This window comes from Coregonus clupeaformis, chromosome 19, assembly GCF_020615455.1.
Source record: "Coregonus clupeaformis isolate EN_2021a chromosome 19, ASM2061545v1, whole genome shotgun sequence".
NCBI lineage: Eukaryota > Metazoa > Chordata > Actinopteri > Salmoniformes > Salmonidae > Coregonus > Coregonus clupeaformis.
In genome coordinates, this window is record NC_059210.1 from 43,699,444 (window position 1) to 43,715,241 (window position 15,798).

Consider the following 15,798-nt stretch of genomic DNA (forward strand, 5'->3'; position numbering starts at 1 on the left):
GATAAAAGAGGTCACTGTAAGTTGAATTACTATGTTGTCCTCTTTTTTATATCTCACATATAATGTCTCCTCTGAACATGTGTGTGGTGTGTATGTAGGGGAGCAGTACCAGGGTGTAGAGCAGAGGCAGGTGTATGGGGTAGAGAGCAACAGTACTCTACTGGAGTGTACCCCTCGCTCTCTACAGGCCAGAGTCATGTGGTACATACAGAGAGACCCAGACAGAGAGGAGGTGAGACACACACAAACATCACTTTCCTCCCCTATTCCCTGCTTTCCCATCTCTTTTCACCCTTACCCTTCTCTCCCTACCTCCAGGTCAGAGGTGATGAGCGTGTAGTTATGACAACCCACGGGCTCCTTTTCCTGCGTGTGCGGAGCGGGGATGCTGGTGTGTACGTGTGTCAGACGGTGGAACATGGCTATGTCCACACCCTACTGAGGGTCACGCTACACGTGCTGGGAGGGGGGAAGGTTGGGGCCCTGATACACAGGACAGGGGAGGAGGGTGAGGGAGAGTGGGAGACAAAAGCAACCTGTCACCTCCCTATAGATACCTCTCCAGATCCCCACCCTGGTTCCAACTCTGACCCCAGTTCCAGGCTACAAGGTGCCCTACCAGGGTCCTCCCTAGCCCCAGCCTCAGCTCCAGGACCTACCTCCAGACTGCCAGCCCCAGGCCCAGGTCCTACTTCCAGGCTGTGGTACAAGGAGTTCCTCCAGCTGATAGGCTATGGGGACACCCAGCGGGTGGAGGAGTACTGTGAGAAGGTCTGGTGCTCAGGGAAGAGACACAGGAAGACTAAACGCAGATACACCCAGCCAATGGAAGGAGGAGAGAGAAAGGGGAGGGGGAAGGGAGACCCACACCGAGCCCCCAGACACACCTTGGACACCTGAGAGGAGAGAGAGAGAGAGCAGAGACTGTACAAAACACACACACACACTGGGACAGGTTTTTTCAATTCTACAACCAATGAAGCTAAAACATGACACTGTCTTCTTTTAGACTTGACCATATTGTCTTCTTTCTTCTAATAACCAGACTTTGTTATATTGTGTTTTTTCCTTCCCTGGTTTCTGGTGGAAACCTTGTCACTGGTAGGTATGCTGAGTGTATCTGTCCCTGAGTGTCCGTCAGATCGAAGGCACGTAGTACAGATTAACTGTTTGGAATGACGTGACCTCTGAACTTAAGACCACAGAACTGACAGCAGGCTCTCTGAACGGACAAAAGATTCACAGCCATGCCAGCTAAACCCACAGATAACAGACATTCAAACAGATTCATTAGAAATAAAACATATTTATGTTTCTAGAGATACTCTTGAGCTGCTCGCGTTTAAAACCACTGGTTAGAAAATACATAACTTATACGCACATCAACAAGTAGTGATTCTTTCAAATGTGTCTTACTGTAAATACGTTATTATTATAGGTATCTGTTTTGAGTTTAGTAGTGCTTTAAATTTTATTAAACTGGAAATGGTACTGTGATATTGTTTTACTGTATAGTTAAATGTAATCTTTCATGATGATGTACGCAAGTATTACCTACCGTACTTTGTCAGATCGTTTGGTTTTACTTGTGATTTAATTTAGTTTTACATGAGATTTTTTAAATTCTAGGTAAGTTGTCATCATTGAATTATTACATTTATGCGGAATTCTGTGTGTACGAATCAGAGAATATTGAAAGGCACACACCTGTCTATTTCAGGTCCCACAGTTGACAGTGCATGTCAGAGCAAAAACCAAGCCATGAGGTCAAAGGAATTGTCCGTAGAGCTCTGAGACAGGATTGTGTCGAGGCACAGATCTGGGGAAGGGTACCATTTTTTTCTTGCAGCATTGAAGGTCCCCATGAACACAGTGGCCTCCATCATTCTTAAATGGAAGATGTTTGGAACCACCAAGACTCTTCCTAGAGCTGGCCGCCGGGCCAAAATGAGCAATAGCACTGAACAATAAAAATAGTTTTGAGAAAGTACTGTTGATGATTTAACATGGATTCTATGAAATGGAATAGATGTAACCCCACTATAAAAGTTATAGATACTTGATCTGAGTCATTAGATATGAAATTATATATACATTGTATCTCAAACTATGCATTTCCACTTCAATAAATGTCCAACTTAAATGTGAAGTGTATTCAACTGGTAATTGATTAGTATTCATATCAGCTCCTGTTTTGCTGTCTATTTCTCTCTCCCTCCCTCCCTCTCTTTCCCTCTCTCTCTCTGTCACTGCTGTTAGTAATGATTCTAGAGATGGAGTTCATAATAACCAGAACAGAAGTCAATCTACGTCACCACATTTTCCCTCTGGAATAAGGAAGAGCGCCACAGTGACCATTCAAGCATGTCATTGGCTAGACTGAGGAGCCTGTCTCATTAATATTCAAACCTATCTGAGAAAATAAACGGTTTTATATTCTGACAACGTAACATTCATCAGGGTGTTTTTGTTGAGTAAATTTGGGTTTTTCATGTGTCCATTACACAATCCCTCTTTTATACACTACCGTTCAAAAGTTTTAGAACACCTACGCATTCAAGGGTTTTTCTTTATTTTTACTATTTTCTACATTGTAGAATAATAGTGAAGAAATCAAAACTATGAAATGACACATGTGGAATCATGTAGTAACCAAAAAAGTGTTAAACAAATCAAAATATTTTCTATATTTGAGATTCTTCAAATAGCCACCCTTTGCCTTGATGACCACTCTTGGCATTCTTTCAACTAGCTTCACCTGGAATGCTTTTCCAACAGTCTTGAAGGAGTTGTCACATATTCTGAGCACTTGTTGGCTGCTTTTCCTCTGCGGTCCGACTCATCCCAAACCATCTCAATTGGGTTGAGGTCAGGGGATTGTGGAGGCCAGGTCAACTGATGCAGCACTCCATCACTCTCCTCCTTGGTAAAATAGCCCTTACACAGCCTGGAGGTTTGTTGGGTCATTGTCCTCTTGAAGAACAAATGATGACAAATTGATCACAGACAGTGTCACCAGCAAAGCACACCCACCCCATAACACATCCTCCTCCATGCTTTACGGTGGGAAATACACATGCGGGGGTCATCCGTTCACCCATACCGCGTCTCACAAAGACACGGCGGTTGGAACCAAAAATCTCAAATTTGGACTCCAGATCAAAGGACAAATCTCCACCGGTTTAAACTCTTAAGGATTGGACGCTTTTTTTCAATTTTCGCCTAAGAAGATAATACAAACAAAAAAACATGTGTTTTCTATTTTATTTTTATTTTTATCATCTTTGAAATGCAAGAGAAAGGTCACAATATAATATTGCAGTTTAGGCGCAATTTAGATTTAGGCAACTAGATGGAAGCAGTGTGTGTGCAAAGTTTCAGATTGATCCAGTGAAGCATTTCAATACTGGACTATTTTGTATCAAGTCTGCCCAAATGTACCAAATTGGTCCAATGACACATTTTCAAGTACATAACTATAGAGAACATACAAAAATGATATGGTAATACAAAATGTAAGTTTACACACTCCCAGGAATGTCATATATGATGGATCATTAACTTGTACACTAACTTTCACACATCTAGATGGCAGGGCGGTGTGGGTGTGGAGCCAGAGACTGCAGGGGTTCAAACTGTAAAACCCAGTTCCAACATTTGAATATAAAAATGATTTTTTTCAAACAAAACTATGCTACATTCTATCTCTGGGACCCTCAGGATGACAAATATACATTTACATTTTAGTCATTTAGCAGACGCTCTTATCCAGAGCGACTTACATAAGTGAGTGCATACATTTTTCATACATTTTCATTCAAATCAGAGCAAGTTTACTGAATGTAAGTACATTATTTACCTTCAGAGGTGAATGTATCAAATCAGCTGCCGTGATAAGTTTTTTGTTGTTATGCACTCTCCTCAAACAATAGCATGGCATTTTTTCAGTGTAATAGCTAATGTAAATTGGATATTGCAGATTAACATGAATTTAAGCTTTCTGCCCATATCAGACATGTCTAGGTCCTGGAAAATTTGCTGTTACTTATAACAGTCATGCTAATCACATTAGCGCATGTTAACTCAACCGTCCCGTATATGGGACACCGATCCCGTAGAGGCTAATGTCCATTGCTTGTGTTTCTTGGCCAAGCAAGTCTCTTCTTATTATTGGTGTCCTTTAGCAGTGGTTTATTTGCAGCAATTCGACCATGAAGGCCTTATTCACATTTCCTCTGAACAGTTGATGTTGAGATGTGTCTGTTACTTAAACTCTGTGAAGCATTTATTTGGGCTGCAATTTCTGAGGCTGGTAACTCGAATGAACTCCTGTGGCGGTCCTCATGAGAGCAAGTTTCATCATAACACTTGATGGTTTTTGCGACTACACTTGAAGAAACTTTCAAAGTTCTTGAAATGTTCCATATTGACTGACCTTCATGTCTTAAAGTAATGATGGACTGTGGTTTCTCTTTGCTTATTTGAGGTGTTCTTGCCATAATATGGACTTGGCCTTTTACCAAATAGGGATATCTTCTGTATACTCCCCCTACCTTGTCACAACACAACTGATTGGCTCAAACGCATTAAGAAGGAAATAAATTCCACAAATTAACTTTTAAGGCACACCTGTTGATTGAAATGCATTCCAGGTGGCTACCTCATAAAGCTGGTTGAGAGAATTCCGTGAGTGTGCAAAGCTGTCATCAAGGCAAAGAGTGGCTTTTTGAAGAATCTCAAATATAAAATATATGATTCCATATGTGTTATTTCATAGTTTAATGTCTTCACTATTATTCTACAATGTAGAAAATAGTAAAAATTAAGGAAAACCCTTGAATGAGTAGGTGTTCTAAAACTTTTGACCGGTAGTGTTTTAGTGTTTTTATGTTATCATATTTCACCGTAGGCCTACTCATGATCTGAAGTTTCTGCATGACTTTATTCCTGCACTCATCATCTTTCTGAATGTTCTTTGACTAAGAGTTTTGGCCTAAATAGATACTGTGTGTGTGTGTGTGTGTTTGTCTCCCCTTTACCCTACCTCATAAATGCCTGACATTAAAATAAATATATGTTCTCTTGCTGGTGTCACCTCTAGGATTCAGCTATCAATAATGTGGCTAACACACACAAACACACACGCACACAAACACAAACACACACAAACACACACACACACAAACTGGAGTCATCTGAGGATGGAGTTCACACCGCTGATCTGTTCCACTGGCTACCATAGCAACGGTCTATAAGTCCCCTAACACCCCTCCCTCTCACCACCGCTACCCATCTTTGTGTCTTAGCAAGGTAGCACTGTCACTCAGGTAGTGGGTGTTAAACCACAATGTTTCAGTTGAAACAGCCTTCATCAGACCTGTAATTGGGTTCATTGTGGTGAATAAAGCATTTACCATGAGGAGGTTGACACCCTTAACACTCAGCCCAGCCAATAGCCCCTCTAGCTGCCCAGCCCAGTGAAATAATAGTAGATACATCTCAGTCCCCTTCCCCTAGTTTCTATGCCTTCTTGATCTCCTCCCATCTCTCTCTCTCTCTCTCTCTCTCTCTCTCTCTCTCTCTCTCTCTCTCTCTCTCTCTCTCTCTCTCTCTCTCTCTCTCTCTCTCTCTCTCTCTCTCTCTCTCTCTCTCTCTCTCTCTCTCTCTCTCTCTCTCTCTCTCTCTCTCTCTCTCTCTCTCTCTCTCTCTCTCTCTCTCTCTCTCTCTCTCTCTCTCTCTCTCTCTCTCTCTCTCTCTCTCTCTCTCTCTCTCTCTCTCTCTCTCTCTCTCTCTCTCTCTCTCTCTCTCTCTCTCTCTCTCTCTCTCTCTCTCTCTCTCTCTCTCTCTCTCTCTCTCTCTCTCTCTCTCTCTCTCTCTCTCTCTCTCTCTCTCTCTCTCTCTCTCTCTCTCTCTCTCTCTCTCTCTCTCTCTCTCTCTCTCTCTCTCTCTCTCTTCTCTCTCTCTCTCTCTCTCTCTCTCTCTCTCTCTCTCTCTCTCTCTCTCTCTCTCTCTCTCTCTCTCTCTCTCTCTCCCCATCAGCAGCACAGTGATGTTTTCATCAGTGCCCAATGCACCAGAACACTTTATTACGTATGAAATGGTCTCTCTGTGTCTCTGTGTGTGTGTGTGTGTGTGTGTGTGTGTGTGTGTGTGTGTGTGTGTGTGTGTGTGTGTGCGTGCGTGCTTGCGTGCGTGTGTGCATGTATGTGTGTGCGTGTGCATTTGTGCGTGACTGGTCTAGATGAAAGCCTGGAGCATGAAGGGCAGATAGTTCTCAGTGGTTGTCTGTTATCTGTGTTGTGCCAGATTCACCACACGCCCACACACAGATGCAAGAGAACACGCCCCTGCGGTACCATGTTTGATGATTTTATTCCCTTCACTATATCATACATACTCCTCATCTGAAACATTCAATCCAGATTAAAGCTTTGAATTAATAAATGGTTGATTATTATTATTATTTATTATTTTATTAATCAGGAGCTCTGGGATATATTGCCGGCTTTCACTTCCTGCAGTCTTTATTATATGCATCGCTATTTCTGAATATTTCACAGCTATGTGTATCAGGGCTTGAGGTGGGGAGAAAAAGGTGTCGGTACTGTTGTGGAGGTCATATTAGAGAGGGTATTTCTAGAAGAGGCACCAGTACTCAAACGGTGGAAAAGTAGAGTCTATCGGCAGCGGTCAGCACCCGTCCACCTCAATGGCTGCTATCTACTGTTTATTTTCTGTGAATTGTAATGATTAAGATTATGTGTGATTCTGACGTTTCTGTGCTGACAGAAGAGAGAGGAGAGGGAGAGAGAGAGAGAATGAGTGTGTGAGAGGGAGAGTTAGAGAAAGAGTGAGAGAGAGAGAGCGGCAAGTCATTCCCAGCCACCTGTCACTCGATGTTATCAATGTAGGAGTGATGAATAAATGTTTAAATCCCAAATCCAGCTCTATCAAAGTTCATCAATAAGCAACAGAGATGGAGGAGAAGATGATCAACCATCAGACAGACACTAGTCTCTCTCTCATATCAGGTCAAACGAAGGACTCTGAATAATAAGGAGACCTGTACAAGCACACACTGTAAAACAAAACACACATTGCAAACACCTACACTGTACAAACACACAAAGTATGAAAACACACACATTATGTCAGTGTGGTGCAGCTCTGGCCTTAAGCAGTCAACACATCTCCCCAATTTGACCCTACTATACCATACAGGTCTCAGTGACTCCAGTCTCTGCCTCAGTGTGTGAGTGTGTGAGTGTGGCACATTTCGATGTCACACTGAATACCCTTACTCACAATGAGTCACTTACTTATTTGTGCGCATGTCTGTGTGTGTGAGATAAGGCATTTGAGAAAAACCCACAATCCATCAGCTGCACTGACACCCCACCTACTTACACACCTCACGACTCACGAGCGAGGGAGTGAGAGAATGAACAACCAGATGGTATAGATCTTGTGACTCACTCCTACATGATAATCCTTTCAAAGGGAGAGGGGGAGAGCCAGAGAAAGGGATGAAGGCAATTCACAGAGCCAGAGAAAAGATGAGAATCACTAAATGGGTAGGAGAGACTCCAGAACAAAGAGATGAGAGCACTTGGAGAGAAATAGAAAGGGGAAGAGACCGTTAGAAAACAACAGGCAGCAAGTGATTCAGAGGTAGAGAGTGACAACGAGAGAGAGAGCGAGAGAGACAGAGAGAGAGAGAGAGGCAGACAGAGAGAGAGACAGAGAGAGAGAGAGAGAGAGAGAGAGAGAGAGAGGAGAGAGAGAGAGAGTTGGGGGTGGAAGTAGAGAACAGAGGCAATGAGGCAGTGCTGAGTTATTCTGTGTGTGAGAGCTAGTCTGTCACACTGTGGTATTTCTATTCAGCAGGAGCTGCAGGGTCGTCTCTCTCTCTCTTTCTCTCTCTCTGCATTACCAAGCCCTGAAACCACAGGAGGTTCAGCACTCTCTTTTAGAATGCATTGGCCTGAGGTTTACAGAGGCTGCTATTTTGAGGTCTAGTGACTAGAATTCAGTAGTGGTATGTTAGCGTCAGTACCACCAATCAGCAGAGAACAGAGACTGGTGACTGACAGCTGTGTGTGTGTGATGTGATAACAAGAGTTTGTGTGTGTGGATTGAGTCTTTGGAGCTGTGGTTAATCTATGTGTAATCATGGTGTATCCATCCCCTTGTGTCTCTCTCTCTCTCTCTCTCTCTCTCTCTCTCTCTCTCTCTCTCTCTCTCTCTCTCTCTCTCTCTCTCTCTCTCTCTCTCTCTCTCTCTCTCTCTCTCTCTCTCTCTCTCTCTCTCTCTCTCTCTCTCTCTCTCTCTCTCTCTCTCTCTCTCTCTCTCTCTCTCTCTCTCTCTCTCTCTCTCTCTCTCTCTCTCTCTCTCTCTCTCTCTCTCTCTCTCTCTCTCTCTCTCTCTCTCTCTCTCTCTCTCTCTCTCTCTCTCTCTCTCTCTCTCTCTCTCTCTCTCTCTCTCTCTCTCTCTCTCTCTCTCTCTCTCTCTCTCTCTCTCTCTCTCTCTCTCTCTCTCTCTCTCTCTCTCTCTCTCTCTCTCTCTCTCTCTCTCTCTCTCTCTCTCTCTCTCTCTCTCTCTCTCTCTCTCTCTCTCTCTCTCTCTCTCTCTCTCTCTCTCTCTCTCTCTCTCTCTCTCTCTCTCTCTCTCTCTCTCTCTCTCTCTCTCTCTCTCTCTCTCTCTCTCTCTCTCTCTCTCTCTCTCTCTCTCTCTCTCTCTCTCTCTCTCTCTCTCTCTCTCTCTCTCTCTCTCTCTCTCTCTCTCTCTCTCTCTCTCTCTCTCTCTCTCTCTCTCTCTCTCTCTCTCTCTCTCTCTCTCTCTCTCTCTCTCTCTCTCTCTCTCTCTCTCTCTCTCTCTCTCTCTCTCTCTCATCCATCTACCTCATTACTTCCTCATCACTACGACCTTTGCACTCACATCAGCTGGTTTAGGCCATAAAACACAGACACACAAACACACAGTGTGTACGCTAGGCAGAACACAGCTACACATAAATCAATGGTCTATAGGCAGAAGGATAAGACTAGCAACATGTTTATACCGTAGTATGTGATATGCCACTACTCGGATTACATACCAAACCATGAATATGGCTGATTCTCACCTCTATGGCCAGAGTCTGGCATACACTGTTTCAAAATGTTAATCACAAGTTCAGCAACACTTTTCCTCTGAAGGAATTCCATTGGGAGATAACAGAAATGGATAAGAAATAATACCTTCAACAGCATGACAAGTGTTGAATATCATGAATGTTATAGAATCATATGCAGAACAACTGTAACTTGGGTTTCTTTCACAGAATATATCTCCCAGTGCAGTAGACTATATGTTGAGGTGTGTCTGTTTACCTGTTCTTAATGAGGCTGTTGGGTTACTGAAGGAAAAGTATATTAGATTGATGCAGCATTTCTTTTTTGTGTCTGCATCACTCAATAGATGTGCTTAGCGATTGTAAAAGTAAACGGCTGTGTGTGTGTGTGTGTGTGTGTGTGTGTGTGTGTGTGTGTGTGTGTGTGTGTGTGTGTGTGTGTGTGTGTGTGTGTGTGTGTGTGTGTGTGAGTGTGCGTGAGTGTGTGTAAATTCTGACCTGAGCCATTACGGAGACTAGGCATCTACCACCCCACTAAAACTATCAGCGGGGCAATGTAGCATATGTTTTTTGTCCACCCACTTTGGTTCTGAAATGTGTGTGTGTGTGTGTGTGTGTGTGTGTGTGTGTGTGTGTGTGTGTGTGTGTGTGTGTGTGTGTGTGTGTGTGTGTGTGTGTGTGTGTGTGTGTGTGTGTGTGTGTGTGTGTGTGGTTATTACAGCAGCACCTGGGAGGGCTGAGGTTGCTGGTAAATATTTGATGAGAGAATGGATCCTCTACTCTGTGAGCAGGTCAAGTACAGTAGCACACACACACACACACACACACAAACACACAAAACACACACACAAAACACACACACACACACACACACACACAGAACACACACACAGGACATTATATTTTCTGAAAGCAGTGTGAGTACAGTAGCTATGCCGCTTCACATATAGAATAGATGATGTAAGACTATGACACACACACACCTATTCAGTGGGTAGGTGCCAGAGAAAGTGATATCAGAGTATAACTGCCAGATGAAAGTCACACCAGAAAATGTTACTGTTATTTGGCATGGTCTATGCATGTGGCTCAACACATATGTACACAATCAACACAACTACTGCGCTGTTGGAGCTAGGAACACAAGCATTTAGCTACACCCGCAATAACATCTGCTAAATATGTGTATGTGACCAATGCAATTTGATTTGATTTGATTTGAACACTCTCACAAGGTGGAGAGTGTTGGATAATATATGTCAGAAATAGAAATCCTGAGGAGACCAGAGAGGGTAAAATTCAGGAAATAATGTAAAGTAACAATAGAATGTTCTCTCATATGTATGGAAGATGTAGTTGGATTGTGTCCCATCATCATTCTCATCAACCATATTCGGTTTGATTACTCTGATGCACTGTAAATTGATCAAGCTTATGAATCACCTCATTCTTAGATATTAAATGACATAACTATAATAACTATAGAGTGCCTGAGGACCTTATTCCCATCAACATCTTGATATAGTAAACAACAGTATTGGCAGCAACCAGACAGTGAGAGGCAGACCAGAGAGAGGTAACAGTCCATCCTGAGGTAGCCTAAAACCTTGGGCAGCTTCTTTTACACCTCTTCAATGACTGTATATACAGCCTGTCTAGAGTCTAGACCTGACCACTGAGCTACGGCTGACTTCTGTCCATCTCCTCAGCATCCAGCTACAACAATCAACACACCACTACTGAGCCTGTTCTGTGAAACATTACACTCCAAACAGACTAAAACCAGTAGTATTCATGTTAGTGTATGTACTGTAACTGTAGCCTAAGGTCTTGAATGAATGTACAGCTGAGAACACTGTTAATTCTATTGGCGTGGTACCAGTGGTAGTAGAAGTAGAATTAGTAGTAGTAATACTTAATCTTGCTCCTCCTTCTAAACAGCTGGAGCAGAAGCAGCAGTACACTGTACAAGCATCCTCAGGCCTCTTATGCTCCATGCATTCTCTCTATCCCTCTTCTCTCCTCTCCTCTCCTCTCCTGCCAGAGATCACTGCTGATTTCCTGCCGGCTCCTGATTCGTTTGTGTGGGCGGGAGGAGATTAGGGGGCGGAGGGAGAGATGGTTGAGAGGGGGAGAAGGGAGGAGGGCTAGGATAATGATGGCCCTTTAAGATTATTTTTAGTATGCAATAAGAATTATTCACTGGTCAGGAAAACAGGCATTAGGGATGGAATGAGACTGGCAGTAGAAAACAGACATATAGGGATGATATGAGACTGGCATAGAAAACAGACATATATGGATGGTATGAGACTGGCAGTAGAAATCAGACATATAGGGATGGTATGAGACTGGCAGTAGAAAACAGACATGTAGGGTTGGTATGAGACTGGCAGTGGAAAACAGATATACAGTTGAAGTCGGAAGTTTACATACACTTAGGTTGGAGTCATTAAAACTCGTTTTTCAACCACTCCACAAATTTCTTGTTAACAAACTATAGTTTTGGCAAGTCAGTTAGGACATCTACTTTGTGCATGAAACAAGTACATTTTTCAACAATTGTTTACAGACAGATTATTTCACTTATAATTCACTGTATCACAATTCCAGTGGGTCAGAAGTGGCTTTAGAAGCTTCTGATAGGCTAATTGACATCATTTGAGTCAATTGGAGTTGTACCTGTGGATGTATTTCAAGGCCTTCCTTCAAACTCAGTGCCTCTTTGCTTGACATCATGGGAAAATCAAAAGAAATCAGCCAAGACCTCAGAAAACAAATTGTAGACCTCCACAAGTCTGGTTCATCCTGGGAGCAATTTCCAAATGCCTGAAGATACCACGTTCATCTGTACAAACAATAGTACGCAAGTATAAACACCATGGGACCACGCAGCCGTCATACCGCTCAGGAAGGAGACGTGTTCTGTCTCCTAGAGATGAACGTACTTTGGTGCGAAAAGTGCAAATCAATCCCAGAACAACAGCAAAGGACCTTGTGAAGATGCTGGAGGAAACAGGTACAAAAGTATCTATATCCACAGTAAAACAAGTCCTATATCGACATAACCTGAAAGGCCGCTCAGCAAGGAAGAAGGCACTGCTCCAAAACCGCCATAAAAAAGCCAGACTACGGTTTGCAACTGCACATGGGGACAAAGATCGTACTTTTTGGAGAAATGTCCTCTGGTCTGATGAAACAAAAATAGAACTGTTTGGCCATAATGACTATCGTTATGTTTAGAGGAAAAAGGGGAAGGCTTGCAAGCCGAAGAACACCATCCCAACCGTGAAGAACGGGGGTGGCAGCATCATGCTGTGGGGGTGCTTTGCTGCAGGAGGGACTGATGCACTTCACAAAATAGATGACACCATGAGGAAGGAAAATTATGTGATTATATTGAAGCAACATCTCAAGACATCAGTCAGGAAGTTAAAGCTTGGTCGCAAATGGGTCTTCCAAATGGACAATGACCCGAAGCATACTTCCAAAGTTCTGGCAAAATGGCTTAAGGACAACAAAGTCAAGGTATTGGAGTGGCCATCACAAAGCCCTGACCTCAATCCTATAGAAAATATGTGGGCAGAACTAAAAAGCGTGTGCAAGCAAGGAGGCCTACAAACCTGACTCAGTTACACCAGCTCTGTCAGGAGGAATGGGCCAATATTCACCCAACTTATTGTAGGAAGCTTGTGAAAGGCTACCCGAAACGTTTGACCCAACTTAAACAATTTAAAGGCAATGCTACCAAATACTAATTGAGTGTATGTAAACTTCTGACCCACTGGAAATGTGATGAAAGAAATAAAAGCTGAAATAAATCATTCTCGCTGCTATTATTCTGACATTTCACATTCTTAAAATAAAGTGGTGATCCTAACTGACCTAAGACAGGGAATTTTTACTAGGATTAAATGTCAGGAATTGTAAAAAAAACTGAGCTAAAATGTATTTGGCTAAGGTGTATGTAAACTTCCGACTTCAACTGTATAGGGATGGTATGAGACTGACAGTAGAAAACAGACATATAGGGATGGTATGAGACTGACAGTAGAAAACAGACATATAGGGATGGTATGAGACTGACTGTAGAAAACAGACATATAGGGATGGTATGAGACTGACAGTAGAAAACAGACATATAGGGATGGTATGAGACTGACAGTAGAAAACAGACATATAGGGCTGGTATGAGACTGACAGTAGAAAACAGACATATAGGGGTAGCAGCAGACTGGCAGCCTCCTAACAGTGAAGTAGAGGGATGGGAGGAAGAGAGAGGCCGGTGCTACAGTGGCAAAGCCTGGTACCGTTAGCCAAAGCCTAAGATGGCTCAATGGAGCCATCCATCACCTTTGATTACTGGTCCAATGCTCTTAACCAATAATGCATTCCTTTCTGAAACAATGCCCGGAGGAAGAGTTATAGAGGTGAAAGGTCCAATACTGTCCAATACAGTGAGCAACCTGTTGGAAAATGCATTCCTGGAAGTTCTAGAAATGCATTTTATTCATATTCCCAGCATATTCATTACATATTTATGCCATCAGTAGAAACCGATCAGTGGCCCACCTGGTCTCAGTGTTGTAGTCTTGCTTCTCATCTACAGAGTACTGTTCCTGGTCCATATTTTCCCCTCTTCAGGGCAGATATGTAAATTTAATGACGCTGGCGAAGTGTATGAGATCAGGTTACTGTATTGATTACACAGTGACCCTGCTCCGCTCTGCTCTATCAGAGACGCAGCGACACAGAGACCCAGAGAGACAGGCCAGGAGCAGCACTAGTAGCAGGTAGCAGCTCCATGCAGGTTACAGCACCACACCACTCTGCTCCAGGGAAAGACATGCCGGGCAAAAACTGCTTTTCCTTTCTGAAAAGCAAGCATCAGAGGTAAGATAACATACGTTTTATGGTCTTTCGACAGAATTGTGGATAGCACCAACAACAAGTGCATTACATGACACAGAATCAGTACACAACAGGTGGCTATTCAACTATTGTTAGTAAATGGGTCATTCAGAACTGAATAACCAAGAAGAAAGTGTATGTTTTAAACAACTTGAACTCACGAGGTCACATGGCTGCACTGCTCTCAAATAATGTTTTGCTAGGCGAAAGTTGCAGTCTGACTTGCTGTTAGAAATGCTGTAGAGTTGATGATGATAATCAACTTAATCAGCAGACAGGCTTTAATTAAAATTAGAGAGTGATATGTACTTCTGAGGATACAGCTGTGTGTGAAAGACAGAGGGAGGGGGAGAGAGATGAAGGGAGAGAGACAGAGAGGGAGAGAGACAGAGAGAGAGAGAGAGAGAGAGAGAGAGAGAGAGAGAGAGAGAGAGAGAAGAGAGAGAGAGAGACATCTCTGCCCTGCAGAAACATCTCTGTGCTTCATGCTTGAGTGAGCAGTGAGACATTGTTAGTGTAGGCCGGGCTTTGGATCACAGAGGCTGTTTGTCAGAGACGTGCCCCCATGTCCACAACAGACTGTGTTGGCTCTAAAATGGCAGCCAGGTTTAGTTTTATTTGTTTTCGTTTTATTTATTCACACAAAAAAGACAAAGGAAAGACAAACATTGCAGATAAAAACACGGTAAAAAGGTCTGCAGGTGAGGTTGGAAATCCCAGAGGGCTTATATGAAAACCACACACAAAAAAAATAAAGATATACAGCTGTGGAAAAAATTAAGAGACAACTGCAAATCTTTCTTAAATCAGCATCTCTACATGTATGACAGCCATTCCATTCCAGTGTCTGTTGAATCCCAACACAGGCACACCTCATTCTACTGAATTAGGTACTGATTAGGTGATCACATGAACCAAATCTTATTTAACGAGGAAAAGTATAAAAACCACTGCTGTGGTCATCACTATCCTCTTGCAATAGGACCAGCTGGATGGCAAAAACAGTGCTAATAGTACCTGAAAAGTAATATTAATCAAAAAATAACTATTGACCATGCCAAAAGAGTTGAAAAGGAACGTTTTGAGTGAGGGAAAGAAGGGTTCAATTCTGGCTTTACTGGCAGAAGGATACAGTGAGCGTCACGTTGCTTCCATCCTTAAAATGTCAAAGACGGCGGTTCATAAGAACAAGGTCAAGCAGCAGACATTGGGGACAACAAAGCTACAGACCGGCAGAGGGCGAAAACTACTCTACTGACCGGGATGACCGCCAACTCATTCGAATGTCACTCAACAACCATAGGATGACATCAAGTGACCTACAAAAAGAATGGCAAACGGCAGCTGGGGTGAAGTGCACGGCGAGGACGGTTCGAAACATGCTCCTAGGGGCAGGGCTGAAGTCGTGCAAAGCTAGAAAAAAGCCCTTCATCAATGAGAAGCAAAGAAGAGCCAGGCTGAGGTTTGCAAAAGACCATAAGGATTGGACCGTAGAGGACTGGAGTAAGGTCATCTTCTTTGATGAATCCAATTTTCAGCTTTGCCCAACACCTGGTCGTCTAATGGTTTGACGGAAACCTGGAGAGGCCTACAAGCCACAGTGTCTCGCACCCACTGTGAAATTTGGTGGAGGATCGGTGATGATCTGGTGGTGCTTCAGCAAGGCAGATTTGTCTTTGTGAAGGACGCATGAATCAAGCCACGTACAAGGTTGTCCTGGAAGAAAACTTGCTTCCTTTTGCTCTGACATCTTTCCCCAACTCTGAGGATTGGTT

At 43.1% G+C, this 15,798-nt stretch overlaps 1 protein-coding gene across 2 annotated transcripts in view; it reads left to right on the forward strand.

Moving 5' to 3' along the window:
- LOC121531950 (semaphorin-3E-like) overlaps positions 1-1,762 on the forward strand; it is an 80,986-nt gene extending 79,224 nt beyond the window's left edge. For both annotated transcript variants that reach the window (XM_041837537.2, XM_041837538.2), the window contains exons 16-17: positions 99-232; positions 319-1,762. In XM_041837537.2, the coding sequence (XP_041693471.1) occupies positions 99-232; positions 319-900 (716 nt within the window). In that variant the 3' untranslated portion in view covers positions 901-1,762. The remainder of the gene's footprint in view (positions 1-98; positions 233-318) is intronic.
- Positions 1,763-15,798: the final 14,036 nt, after the last annotated feature.